The sequence below is a fragment of the Gobio gobio genome (assembly GCF_949357685.1).
Source record: "Gobio gobio genome assembly, chromosome: 22".
In the NCBI taxonomy this organism is placed as follows: Eukaryota; Metazoa; Chordata; class Actinopteri; order Cypriniformes; family Gobionidae; genus Gobio; species Gobio gobio.
The window spans coordinates 2,457,318-2,472,532 of NC_137118.1; the positions used below are offsets into that span (position 1 = coordinate 2,457,318).

At 39.6% G+C, this 15,215-nt stretch overlaps 1 protein-coding gene across 1 annotated transcript in view; it reads left to right on the forward strand.

The window, feature by feature from the left end:
* The window catches only part of prdm15 (PR domain containing 15), a gene marked incomplete at its 5' end in the record, with an annotated part of 51,901 nt that overhangs the window by 33,877 nt on the left and 2,809 nt on the right, over nt 1–15,215 (forward strand). The window contains 9 exon segments of the mRNA XM_079804715.1: nt 626–769; nt 3,174–3,337; nt 3,407–3,486; nt 4,386–4,505; nt 5,308–5,439; nt 5,514–5,597; nt 5,675–5,850; nt 8,453–8,530; nt 10,677–10,880. Coding sequence (XP_079660841.1) covers nt 626–769; nt 3,174–3,337; nt 3,407–3,486; nt 4,386–4,505; nt 5,308–5,439; nt 5,514–5,597; nt 5,675–5,850; nt 8,453–8,530; nt 10,677–10,880 — 1,182 coding nt within the window.

A 15,215-nucleotide genomic window follows, 5' to 3' on the forward strand; every position in this document is an offset into this window, starting at 1 on the left:
CGAGACAGGACACACACACACACACACACATGTAGAACGAGACAGGACACACACACACACACATGTAGAACGAGACAGGACGTTTCAGAAGGGAGAGTTGATGAGTTTATGAGTTAACCATCTTCAGTCACTGATTAGCATATTCTGTCATGATAATCTCTAAAGCGCTGGTTTGGGGTAAGATGAGCCAGAGAATATCTGCTGATGAAGAGAGAACAGGGATGGTTTAGTGTAATTACGGTTATAACTGATGATATCATCTTGCTTTATGACACGTGATTGCATTTGTGTTCGTACTGTATCAATAAATGTGAGAGACGGACGACAGCTTGAGCGACTCGACTACAGCAGCTCTTCCTCTTCTCCACATGTTCCCGGGGGCGGGGTTTATGTAAATGTTAGGGTTAGTGATGTCACTAACTCGTTGTAGTCCCCACCAGCCATTTGTTGTAGTCCTTAAAAAGAGATTTCTTTAAAAGAGAATATCTCCCTTTGTTCTGAACTTTGAGCGCCGTAATTTTGCAGATGTTGTTTATGCTCAAACCGCGACATCACACACTCACTAAAGTTAGAAGAGTGAAATCATCATCAACCAGCTCTTTAATATGTTATGGTTCTTTTCCAGGACATCGCCTTAATGGACGAGCAGGAACGAGAGGACTTCATTAAGAAGATTGGGATCTCTATGGAGGAGAGCGACGACAGTTCTGATGAGGAAGATGAGAAGAACGATCCAGAACATCACAAATACAGCTGCAAGAAATGTCAGGTAAAGGAGGAGCTGTTGTCATAATGCATTAACTATTCATTAACGTCACGCAGCCTAAACTCCGCCATTTTGGCAGGCAACCAGGTGGCGCTAGAGCGGCTGTAGCATTGGTATCTATAACTGTTTAAACCTTAATAATTCAACATGATGGACAGCTGATGTGCGCCAGGACGCCAGAACAGGCGAGGGAATTTTATCACAGTAAGTTGTTGAAATGCAATTTCAGTTTAATCTTCATTCTTAACTACTTTTGCCTCACGCATTAACTGATAAAAATAAGTTCCCATTAAATACGATACTTAATCGTGAATAACATCAGTGCTTTTATATATAAATAACATCAAGAAAGGCTATTTGAAACTAAATTAAGGATCAATAAATAAATACTGAAACAAAAATCAGAAATGGCATTTATTGATTATGACTGATTTTATTTGACATGCACAACACGGACCGATTCACACAACAGCGTTTTGGAAGGGTTTGTGTTAACCGCTAACATATAACGTTAATCTATTCACATGTAAAACAAGAGCGTATTGATGCAGGTCTGCCTGCTATTCCATCAGTTAATGTTACTCCTGATCGCAGGCTTCCGTAAATATTTAGTGTATACGTAGATTTAGGTTTCAGCTAAGTTTAATGGTGCAACGCAAAAATATTTAGTAGTGCATAAGTTTTAACTTAGTGCCCATTTACATCAACACTAGGCTAGTTGTAACTTGCGCACAGGTGTCCTGTAAGGAAAGCTATCCGTTCCTTTATCCATACACGTGAAAAGCACCCCAGGTACATTATAGGGATCTGTTGTGTTTAATATAGTATGTTTTGCTCTGTACAAGTCTTATGTCTTTTGAATTAAAGTGCGCAGTGAACTCTGTTGCCTTGAAACTCATGCTGGCGCCGGCTGTTCCTGCCTGACAAAATGGCGTCGTAAACAGAATGGGTCACGTGACCTCCGGAGCTCTATAGTATCTGTTCTGATGTCTCAATTTTAAGCCTAAATACACTCACCTAAAGGATTATTAGGAAGACCATAGTAATACTGTGTTTGACCCCCTTTCGCCTTCAGAACTGCCTTAATTCTACGTGGCATTGACTCAACAAGGTGCTGAAAGCATTCTTTAGAAATGTTGGCTCATATTGATAGGATAGCATCTTGCAGTTGATGGAGATTTGTGGGATGCACATCCAGGGCACGAAGCTCCCGTTCCACCACATCCCAAAGATGCTCTATTGGGTTGAGATCTGGTGACTGTGGGAGCCATTTTAGTCCAGTGAACTCATTGTCATGTTCAAGAAACCAATTTGAAATGATTGGAGCTTTGTGATGGTGCATTATCCTGCTGGAAGTAGCCATCAGAGGATGGGGACATGGTGCTCATAAAGGGATGGACATGGTCAGAAACAATGCTCAGGCAGGCCGTGGCATTTAAACGATGCCCAATTGGCACTAAGGGGCCTAAAGTGTGCCAAGAAAACATCCCCCACACCATTACACCACCACCACCAGCCTGCACAGTGGAAACAAGGCATGATGGATCCATGTTCTCATTCTGTTTACGCCAAATTCTGCCTCTACCATCTGAATGTCTCAACACTGTCCAAAACTGTCCAATTTTGGTGAGTTTGTGCAAATTGTCGCCTCTTTTTCCTATTTGTAGTGGAGATGAGTGGTACCCGGTGGGGTCTTCTGCTGTTGTAGCCCATCCGCCTCAAGGTTGTGTGTGTTGTGGCTTCACAAATGCTTTGCTGCAGACCTCGGTTGTAACGAGTGGTTATTTCAGTCAAAGTTGCTCTTCTATCAGCTTGAATCAGTCGGCCCATTCTCCTCTGACCTCTAGCATCAACAAGGCATTTTCTCCCACAGGACTGCCGCATACTGGATATTTTTCCCTTTTCACACCATTCTTTGTAAACAGTAGAAACGGTTGTGTGTGAAAATCCCAGTAACTGAGCAGATTGTGAAATACTCAGACCGGCCCGTCTGGCACCAACAACCATGCCACGCTCAAAATTGCTTAAATCTCCTTTCTTTCCCATTCCGACATTCAGTGTGGAGTTCAGGAGATTGTCTTGACCAGGACCACACCCCTAAATGCATTGAAGCAACTGCCATGTGATTGGTTGATTAGATAATTGCATTAATGAGAAATTGAACAGGTGTTCCTAATAATCCTTTAGGTGAGTGTGTACATGGGACCCATGCTGGCAAAAGGAGTCGGAATGCACACGTTTCCAAATGTATAGACTTCCATGAACACGTTGAATCACTTTAATTGATTCACAGACACAATTAAATGGACATTAAAATCATTGTGATGTTGCTTAATCTTATATTGCCAGTAAAATAGTTTATTTACAAACCATGAACTTTCATTCTCTCTCTCCACTACTTCATCAGGTGACATTCGCCAAGGGTCGTGACTACTTGAAGCACATAATGGACATGCATAAGGAGAAAGGCTACAACTGCACCATGTGCAACCGGCGCTTTGCTCTGAAGGCCACGTACAACGCTCACCTGGTCATCCACCGCGACCACCTGCCCGATCCTGCAGTGCAGAAGTAAGAGATCTAATATTTGCTTCTTCATTCGTTTTTTGCAGGAAAGTTAAATGTCATCCCTTTCTCCAGATACATTCATCCGTGTGACATGTGCGGACGGATCTTCAACAGCATCGGCAACCTGGAGAGGCACAAAATCATCCACACAGGTGAGTAAAGCACAGGAAAATAGATATTATGCTCTAAAATGTATGCAATTACTTATATTATAGAGAAGACTTAAAGGATTAGTTCACTTTTAAATAAACTTTTGCTGATAATTTACTCACCCCCATGTCATCCAAGATGTCCATGTGTTTCTGTCTTCAGTCGAAAAGAAATGAAGGTTTTTGATGAAAACATTCCAGGGTTTTTCTCCATATAATGGACTTCAATGGGCTCCAAACGGTTCAAGGTCCAAATGACAGTTTCAGTGCAGCTTTAAACGACACCAGATGATGAATAAGGGTCTTATCTAGACAAACCATCAGTTTCTGTGAGAAACCCAGCAGTATTTATGCTATTATTTTACCTCTTAACAGACGAACGTGATCGTCTCTGAGCTCCGCCATAACTTCCGGCAAGTAAGGTAAAATTAGATCGTGGTCATAGATATATCGATAGTAGATGCCTCATTCTACTGATCCGTGCAGGCGCTAATGAGGCATCTACGTATACATCTATGACCACGATCTAATTTGACCTTACTTGCCGGAAGTTATGGCTGAGCTCAGAGATGATCACGTTCGTCTGATAAGAGGTAAAATAATAGCATAAATACTGCTGGGTTTCTCACAGAAACTGATGGTTTGTCTAGATAAGACCCTTATTCATCATCTGGTGTCGTTTAAAGCTGCACTGAAACTGTCATTTGGACCTTGAACCGTTTGGAGCCCATTGAAGTCCATTATATGGAGAAAAACCCTGGAATGTTTTCATCCAAAACCTTAATTTCTTTTCGACTGCAGAAAAAAAGACATGGACATCTTGGATGACATGGGGGTGAGTAAATTATCAGCAAAAGTTTATTTAAAAGTGAACTAATCCTTTAACCCTCTGGCTGTTGCAGGAGTGAAAAGCCATGGCTGTGATCAGTGCGGAAAGTCCTTCGCCAGGAAAGACATGCTAAAGGAACATCTGAGAGTGCATGACAACGTCAGAGACTTCCTGTGTGCTGAGTGTGGAAAAGGTGCGGACACTTACCATCCCATAATACACCTTGCATAATAATATGAAACGCTGTCACTGCGTCCCAATTCGCCTACTTATACTATGCCCTAAAAGTATGTACTGTATGTTGTGATTGGCTGCTGTGAGACTTCAGTGTAAACGCCCACTGCTGTGATTGGCTGCTGATTATTACGGGAGTTTTGGTGAGAGTCCAGAACTCAGTCACTGATAAACTCTGTTTGATTGACAGCTCCAGTGATTGTAAAGGGAGCGTTCTTGGATCATTTTCTATATATAATTCAATCACAGTTTAAATAACAGATTATTTTTATCTACTAAGAGAAACGATATGAAGTTGAGCGTTTAGACAAAGAACATGTGAGTGTACATGAATCACAGGTCTCAGATCAGCCATTAGAATGAACACGGTTACTCACATGTTGTGGCGTTACTGTCGAGTCCATATGGTAAAAGTCTGCGGCGAAACTGCGACTGATTTCCCAAAGAATCCACAGTGAAATGTAGCGAACACAAATAAATAATGCTCAACTGAGACGTTCACATTGTTGAGAATAAATCAGCTCATTCCTAGCATTAGGATCCTTTGGAAGGTCATGTTATTTTTAGTCAGTTCGTCTCTCCTCGTCATCTCACTAACACTCCAGTGGGCGGGGCCAAAGCTGTGATGATGAAGTGGGCGTTGATCTTCTTCTGCAGAGGCGCTCTTTCACCATCTATTATAGGCTCATTGGGCGAATAGTCAGGCGAATTGGGACTCGATTTTTACTGGACAAGTTCATAAATGCATCTGTGTTTTCCAGGCATGAAGACCAAACATGCTCTACGGCATCATATGAAGCTGCACAAGGGAATTAAAGAATACGAATGTAAAGAGTGCAACCGCAAGTTTGCCCAGAAAGTCAACATGCTGAAGCATTACAAAAGACACACGGGTGCGTTGTATCATATACTGTGACGTTGCATATGATACATATGACATGCAAAATATAACATTGTATTCCTCCAGGCACAAAGGACTTCATGTGTGAGCTGTGCGGGAAGACGTTTAGTGAGAGAAACACCATGGAGACGCACAAGCTTATTCATACAGGTGCAGTTGAGTGAAATATTACAGCGTTTGGTTTAATTACAGACAGATATTGACTCTCATCTCTCTCTCTTCTGCAGTTGGAAAGACGTTTTCTTGCTCCGTCTGTGATAAGAAGTATGTGACGCAGTATATGCTGCAGAAACACATGCAGTTGACCCATGAGAAGGTGGAGGCTCAGAGCTGTCACCTGTGCGGCACCAAAGTCTCCACGCGTGCCTCCATGAACCGCCACATGCGCCGCAAACACCCCGAGGTGAGACACATATATCCTGCAGTGATAGTCAATAACAATTTTCATCAAACAAATATTGTTTTTGTTGAGAAAATTTGACTAAAAAAAACATATTAACATTAAAATAAAAAATTAATGAATATGAAATCCCAAAATAGTGATTTTCATTTTATATTTACAGAGCCATGCAGATGACATGCAGACAAAAACATTTATATCATGGACACAAAATTAATAATGATAGTAAATCGTGGCCACGTTGAACTAATTACTCGTTTTGATTTAACTACAACAATGGAATTAATTATTACAACGTGGCCATGATTTACTAGCCTGATGTCGTCATACTCAGTTCTAGTCAGAATATGAGTCTGATCTTCTCTGTTGGGCTGTGATTATGGGGCGTGTTTCAACCGAACCAGGAAAGACCTCAATTAGACCTACAACCAATCAGAGCTACGCATAACGTTAGTTATCAAATGTCAACAGAACTCAACTGCACTGTGTTGCCAAGTCCGCGGGTTGAAGCGACCCCAATTATGTGATATACAGACCCAGGAATGCAAATTTTAGCAGGAAGCCCCGCCAAAATATAACATATTTTACCCCCCAAATGCCATTTTTTCCCGGAGAACCCCCCCGAAAAGCTATTGGGCTTGTTTTTGGCTAGTTTTGAGTAGCAATTGGGCGGGTTTTGTTGTTAAAACTTGGCAACCCTGTCTGCACGCACGCTGGAATAAGTAACGTTAGAAGAAGAAGATGAGTGTAAACGATCTTTGCCGGTGTTGTAAAAAAATTATTTAAGGATACACAGAGGACTGACCAACACCATCATCATTTCTGAGAGAGATAGTAAAGGTGAATGCATATACGAACAAGTTCTTCGTTTAGGATTAGAACAAATTAGAACCAAACGCCTTTGATGACGTGGATGATTACGTTACTGTTTATCATCTGTCCATAAAGCCCGCCCTGACAATTTCATTGGTCCGAACAGTTTCTGTTCAGGCATAATTACTCCTCTACGGATCAAGTCCAGACCAAACTGTCCGAGTTAAAATGTTGTGGGCGGGGCTAATGGTTTACTAAAACGAGGGAACAAATTATTATATTGTGCACGATTGAATTCAAATGAGGGAACTAATTAGTAAAATGTGCTGATGTATTAGTAAGTCGTGGGAAAGAATTGTTAAAGGGGTCATGACATTTTTTATACTGTTTTCTGAGGTCTACTTATGACGTTCATGTGGTTTTTACATTCAGAAACATCATAATGAATCAGTAATAGGCTATTTTCTGCCCTGGTTTTGAGGCTCTCTCACGGAACGCTCTGTTTTTATGGGCGTATGCCGCACTGGAGACTTGGAAGTTAACGCCCACTGCTATGATTGGATAAGATTTGCATATTTAATGAGCTTCAGCTCCCCCATGAGTGCACGTGCGGGATTGTTTTGCAAGCGTGTGGGGAAACGGCAACCGGAATGATTCGCCCACAGGGCTCACAAAACGTCTTTATCAAACAAACACAATGATTTATCTTTCATCCACACGCAATTCATTGGAATTTTATTTTTTTTATTACTTGGCCGGCCGGATCGGTGGATATAACCACGAACCACACACACACACACACACACACACACAAGCCTCACTGCAGAGTCAGACAAATCTGCATGATCAAAACTTCCACGATTGTATTTTTTCATCAAATATCAAGTTAAGAGAGTGAACATCACACATCAAGAAAGGAATGTTATTTCACTATTTAAGAAAGCCCGTCGGCAGGCCGGACCTACGTTTTGGTGGCCCGTCTGGAAAGCACATAGCCCTGGGACATTGGGCTTTGCGAGCCCTGGCCTATACATGTCCGAGTCTCATCCCGAATCGCAATGAACCAACAACACCTCAAATACAAAGGATACTCCGGCCTGTGACAGCGTGATGATGTTCAGTTAGACACGTACACATAATCAATACGATCTGTAACAATGCAATACAATCACATTTAAAAAACATGTTTTACTCACATTAGTGTGTTGCTTCATTCGTTCATGTAATCTCATCCTGTCTGCAAATCCAGTCTCTTGTTTACAAACGAATCCGTGGTGAAATGAAGGAACAGACACGCAATGTCTTCCCCACGTGAGCTGGATATTCATTAAAAATAAAGTTCATCCATGCATTCATAATATTGGAATCCGAATTAAGCTTATGTGGATCGATCCGGTTTAGCTCCACGTAGGCCTATAATCGGTGGGCGGGGCTACAGAATCAGGCGTTCTTCTTCTTCTGTTGAGGCGGTGCTTCACCTTAGATGACATCAAGGTGTGGCACATTCTGAGATCTCTCCTTTTCTGGGCCTGGTGTCAATAAAAGCTTTTCTTTGTCTAACAAGGAAGTTTTCAGCTCTGAAACTGACAGGATATTCTTATATCACCATGACCTTTTATATATCAAAAGCTCAAGGGAAAGTTGATTTCTCAATTTAGGACCGATTTCATTTTTTGTTGGATTTTTTTGTCCGCATGTCATGTGCGGGGCTCCGTACATATTGCATTTTTTTGATCACACCTTTAGTATGTTTATGGAAAGCCATATGTCTAAGCTTCATGTGATCTTTCAGATCGTGACTGTGCGATTGGGCGACTTTGATCTTCAAGAACCATCAACAGTCGACGCCTCGACCATTAGTATTGCACAGGTTTGTCTTTTCACAGCCTGTATCTCATGATGAGAGTTGTGGCATGAGAGACGATTATATTGTTGGTCTTTTTGATGCGTCTATTAGATTGGATAGTGTAGATGAGACGGGAAGAGAGGGGAACAGGACAGGCAAAGAATCTAGGCCCTCATTTATCAACAGTGCGTACAAAAGGTTCTATATTTCGTTCTATGACTGAAATTTTGAATATTTCTAAGTACAAGAAAATCCGTATTTATCAAACGTGCCACACAGTTCTTACACACAATCATTGTTGATAAATCCCGCATGTGTGTAAGTACCATGCTCGTTCACGTTCATTAGCATTCGGAAACGCCTCCAATGAACCATATATGGTGACAACACATCCCTTTAAAAATCATGTGATTGTGTTTTTTCCTCACCACAATTATGGCAAATAAGAGGAACTTCACAAACACAGGATGAGTGGCGCAATGATGTTTAACAAAAACAAATGTGCATCACAAAGGATTTGCACGTTAACAGAATGAACCCCTTTCTATTTACATCATTAAATTCATTGATTCTATGGCTCCAATTATGTTTGGGAATCTGGCGATAGCACGAAAGACACATTTTATTTCGGCTTGTTGAGGATTTCGGTAAGGGAACTGGATGTTTGGGCCAAGGAAATAATTGAATCCAACATTTGTCACAGCTGTCTTTTATAGGGTTTGACACCAATTAGGCATCATGTTTAACCCTCTGGTGCTCTTCGTTTAGGGGATGCATTGGTTGTCTTCCTGGTCATAAGTGACACCTAAAAATTAAACTTCCTCCACCCCAGTACAACCAATGCACTTTATTTTTCTTCAATAATATTTTTTTCTATTTTCTTTTGTATTTTGAGATGATTTGATGGTACTTATTAATATTTATGCAATACTTATGGTCTATTTTTGCCACTGAAAAACATTTTTTTTTTTAACAGTTTCAGGATAAAATAGAGTCTTGGCTTTCAAAATAAATGTTTTGAAGGCAGATTAGCGCCCTCTGTTGGAATTATTTAAGAAATCATGCAGCCATGTGTGTAACCACTAGAGGTCTCTGTGGAGAGGCTTGAGAATCCCAAGTTCTCTTTTGAACACATTTAATGATTTTTTTTAGATGGATTTGAATATATATTTAAAAAAATCTCAAAGACTATATATTATTAAGTTTTAGATAATTTTTTTTGTTAGAAATAGTGATTTAAAGTGTTAGTTTTTGCATTATGATTATATCAATAATAATAATGTATACAGTCAAACCTAATCATTGTGTTAGTAAGAGAAAGCAAGGAACCTACCCATTTTTTATTCAGAATTTGTAAAAAAAAAAAAAAAAAAACATTCATTCAATTATAACACTTTGTGATTTATGTTTTTTGTTTTTAAAAATGATCAGAAAGATGCAAAGGTGCACAGTTTGTGTGTGTGTGAGTGGATGTGTCAATATCACACTCTTGATGTTTTAGAGTTTCACCCCTTCACTGCTGTGTACTTTTTTTCAGCATCGTGGCCGATTTGTAGATGTTACACACAAACATTCGGTGAATTTTTGCTGATTTCCCATTCATTTCCTATGGTCGGTCATTTGTGACCGAACATAATGAACACTACTTTTATTTTTAACGACCAATTAGCATGCTTGAATCATGACCCGAATTTTTGTGTGTGTTTACATACCTAATGCCAATAAAGTCACCAAGTTTCATATCATTCCGTTGAAGCTGTGATTTTTAGAATTTCAAAAACGAAAATTGACCGAAGAGCACCAGAGGGTTAAAATGACAAAATATATATATATATATAATATATAAATTGAGTGTTTTATAATGAAAGGAAAACAGGACATATGTAGATTGCTTAATGCATACTGTGACATTATTAAATGCTTTTTATGTGTAGTGTGGCTATTCTACCACTAGATTCTCTGTGTAAGCGGGCTCAGAGGTTTGCTTATATTCACACACATTTCTACGTATAAGTACAAGTTGGTAAATCCCACACTTTGCATGAAACTGTTCTTACACTATGCACAGATCTGTGTGTATGCACCGTTGATAAATGAGGGCCCTGAAGTGCAAGGCTATTGCTCTGACATGAGAGACATTTCAGTTATTTGTGTTCTGTTTGTTGTCCAGCCCTCTCTGACTCTGGAGAAAGGCTCTCTCGCTGCGGAAAAGGTCTCCAGGAACTCCAATTCCTCCAAGAAGAGGGCGAAACTCCTGCCTCATGAGCCTGAGCTGTCGGATTCAGACGAGTACGCCGACTTCACCAGCAGAACCGCCGAGTTCTCCACCAGCGTCGGAGACGAAACCAACTCTGCTGTGCAGAGCATTCAACAGGTTCGTTCTGTCAGAAATCATCTCTTGGGCCGTGTGTCCATCAAAAGCGTTTTTAGCCAGCTGAAAGTGCCTAGTTGTGGGTGCTTGAGAGCACTTTGTTTGCTATGATACGCAGGGCCGGCCCTAGCATTTTCGGGGATTGCTTTTAGATAAATGTATCAACATTTAGTAAAATGGGTTGCGAATGCCATTTCATGGACTTTAAAACCAGTTTCAGTTTGATTGTAGGTGTTGCTTCTAGGAGTGTAAGAAAATATAGATTCACGTGAACATGGGCGTCGGAACCATTGTATGTGGGACAAGGTGGGACAAGACCCACCCACTTTTTACGATCAATGATATTGAACCCACTCACTTTTATAGTCTCTAACATTCGGCACGTCTGTTTACCTAGCCCTAATTGATAAACACTTATTATTACACACATGTTAGACGCTTTATTTCCACTTTTCTAATATTTTCTTAATTTGTATTGAAAATAAATGCCTTTCCGATCTGATATGTGATGGGAAAACGGAGAAGATTGAGCTCGGCGAAAGGCGGACTCGAACCGCGGGTCGATTTGTGTCAAAACTAGATGTCGTGCGTCTTACCCCTAAACTATTGTTGCTCTCAATGATATGGTGATTTCCGTAATTTTGTCTTTCCGACCTATACGTTTAGCAAGTAAAGCCGTATATTTGTACTTAATGTAATTGGCATCTACTCCAGTAAAAAATTTCTGAGGACCCACCCACATTTTTTTTGCTTCCGACGCCCATGCACGTGAATATCACGTTATTATGTTTGCCGATACTGTATCGATTCTCAAAAACACCGTATCGATATTTATTTATTTAAATACAAGATTAGTTTCTTTGTGTTCGGTTTAAACCACAGACTGTGAACCTATAAAACATATACACATGAAGAATCCTGCAGTCACTTTACTATTTCCCTTTACTTATGTGGCGTTCACACCGGACGCGAATAATTCGCTTGAACATTTTGAGTTTACTCGCTTCAGTCGCGCGAATCGCGTGTGACATTCACTGCACAACAGATGGGAATTCGCGTCATGGGCGGGGCTTCAGCCAGCAGCTCGTCTCGTTGAGAAATGGCTGACATGGGCTGTGTTTACACGTCTTTTTTTTGTTAAAATCTACTGTTAATTTATTTACATACAAGATTAGTTTCTTTGTGTTCGGTTTAAACCACAGACTGTATAAAACCCAACCGCTAGATGGCAGTGTTATCTCAGAACGTAACTGGAGAAGTGTGAGATGAAGGTGCGTGCATCGCTAGTGTGTGCATTAGCAAACCCAGCTCACAAGACGATAGAATTATTCAGCTCCCGCGGTATACAGAGCTGAAGTGTGGACTCATTTTGGCTTCAGCTATAAAGAAGCCACTAAGGAAATCAACAAGAGTCATTTTGTTTGCAAAATAGGCCACGTTAAAAACCAATCCTCGGGAAACGCATTGAACCTGAGAGCTCGCTTAACATCCCGACGTCATCCGCGCTGCTGAGAAGCGTTTTGATAGAATATGTTCATCCCGTTTTCCTCTCAGTAACAAGATAAACACACAACAAAATTGACAGCGGTGGCAGCAGAACCACAGCATCTGATCATAGCGATGTGGATATGATGCACCAGCTCTGCAGTACTTTAAAAAGCACTTTATACAATAGACGGCTTTAAAGCAAACAGCTTTACAGTATTAAATATAAAACAAAAAGTCGGAATGGACTATGCACTTTCTGTTGTTAAATAGTTTAGAAATTAGAAAACTGCTATACTGTAAACCTATAAAACATATACACATGAAGAATCCTGCAGTCACTTTACTATTTCCCTTTACTTATGTGGCGTTCACACCGGACGCGAATAATTCGCTTGAACATTTTGAGTGTACTCGCTTCAGTCGCGTGAATCGCGTGTGACATTCACTGCACAACAGACGTGAATTTGCGTCATGGGCGGGGCTTCCACCAGCAGCTCGTCTCGTTGAGAAATGGCTGACATGGGCTGTGTTTACACGTCTTTTTTTTGTTAAAATCTACTGTTAATGTGTGACAAAACGTAGTTTTAAGACTTTTTCAGTCGATAATGTAGTTGTTTAAAGCTCAAATCTGTGGTTTATTTATATAAAGAGTGCCTATTTGAACATTTTATCTGGTGTTTTCGGAGTTGTGAGCTCCAGTGGATCAGCTCAGCTCATTAACCCGGTGAGATCAGCCTTTCCTCAGCCAGTCCTTCTGCCGCTGGCTCTGATGTCTCTGTGGTGTCTCGAGCTATAATTCGTCTTGTAACGGCCGATCTTTGCTCTCATGGATCTATAATTTGTTCCCTGGCAAATCGTTTAGGCTGAGGGCAAAGATAAGTTTCATAACTTTTTTATTTTTAGGCTATAACTGTACGTTACCGTTGTAGCCGACTAGCGCTGACTTTGAACGTTTGACTGAATTGTTTTCTTTACTTCATGTGTAGCTTCTTATACCTTTTACTTATACTTTTGTATTATTGATCATACATAAACTTGCATTTAACAAAAAGAGACTGGGTTGTGTTTCATGTCATTTAATGTTATCACAGTGATAATCATATTGTCTGAACCAGATATTAATATACAGATTTTCTCCTCATTGTTGCCACTACTAGAGCAAGCTCCTGATTGGTTAACGCGGCGCGAAATATCCGCCAAAGTTCAGATTTTTCAACTTGAGCGAACTCAAAACGCTCAATTCGCGTCCTTCGCGCCGCCTCATTCGGGCGAATCGCGCCGCAGAATGCCATTTCGCGTCTCTGCATTGACTTAACATGTAAATCACTCGCGCGAATCACGTCCGGTGTGAACGCACCATTAGATTGTACAAAATAGTGATTTGTGATATACATTATACTGTATTAATTAAATTAAATAGTTACTTGTCAGGTTTTATACATATGGTTGTGTTCTTTATTCTTTTAAATCTTTCTATAAAAAAAAGAAATATCGCAATATATTTCCTTTCTTTCAATGTCGCAATATATAATAATTAGGGCTGTCAAAAGATTAATCGCGATTAATCGCATCCAAAATAAAAGTTTGTGTTTACATAATATATGTGTGTGTACTCTGTTAATTATTATTTATATATAAATACACACACATTCATGTATATATTTAAGAAATATTTGCATGTATATACTGTATATACATTTATATAATCTATAATATATATAAATATAAATGTTTTATACATAAAAATAATATTTTTTTCTTAAATATATACATGCTTGTGTGTGTATATAAATAATAATTAACAGACACACACATATATTATGTAAACACAAACTTTTATTTTGGATGCGATTAATCGCGATTAATCTTTTGACAGCCCTAATAATAATATATCGTATCGTAACCCCTGTATCGTGATCAGAGGTGGACAGTAGCTAAGTACATTTACTCGAGTACTGTACTTAAGTACACTTTACTTGTATCTGTACTTTCCTGGAGTATTATTTTTTCGGGAAACTTTTACTTTAACTTCACTACATTTGAAAGACAAATATCGTACTTTTTACTCCACTACATTTCTATCAAGGTCCTCAAAGTCAAAAGTAATTTCTGTAGCAGATTTGAAAGTCAGTGGAGGATTTTTTTCTTCTTTAAAAGTTTTTTTTTGTTGTTGTTTTTTCAGACAGCCTATCAGTAATCACGCTTGTATACGGTCATGTGAAGTTTCCCAACATTTTTTGAACGCTGATCAGTTTATAGCAAAATGGAAGAAAGTGGTTCCTCTGTGAAGTGTGCGCACCCATGGCCAAACTTAAAAAGTATGTTTCAGTTTTCTGAAAAGATTAAAGATGAGTTTAGTTGGCATACAATTGATCAAAAATGTAAACGTTTGGGAGAAAGGGAAAAGTAAACAGTTGGGAGAACATCGGATGTGTATCAGTGTATTGGATCCGTGCATTTGGCCTTAAAGTGACAGCAGCTTTGTGTAACTTTTATACAAGTATTGAAATGAGTTTAAGGTAGTCGTATGCTCACATGTCGGATTGAGCTTCACTGACTGGCTTAAACCACCATAGTGGCATAATGTGCATTTATACAATAATAATAAAATAATGCATTGACATAAAAAATGAAATTTACTTTTGATACTTAAGTACTTTTAAATACAAATACTTCTGTACTTTTACTTAAGTAAAAATCTGTTTTTAGAACTTTTACTTGTAACGGAGTAATATTTGACCAGTAGTACTTTTACTTTTACTCAAGTAATAGAGTTGTGTACTTTGTCCACCTCTGATCGTGATGTGTATCGTATCGCCAGATTCTTGGCAATACACAGCCCTGGTTGCT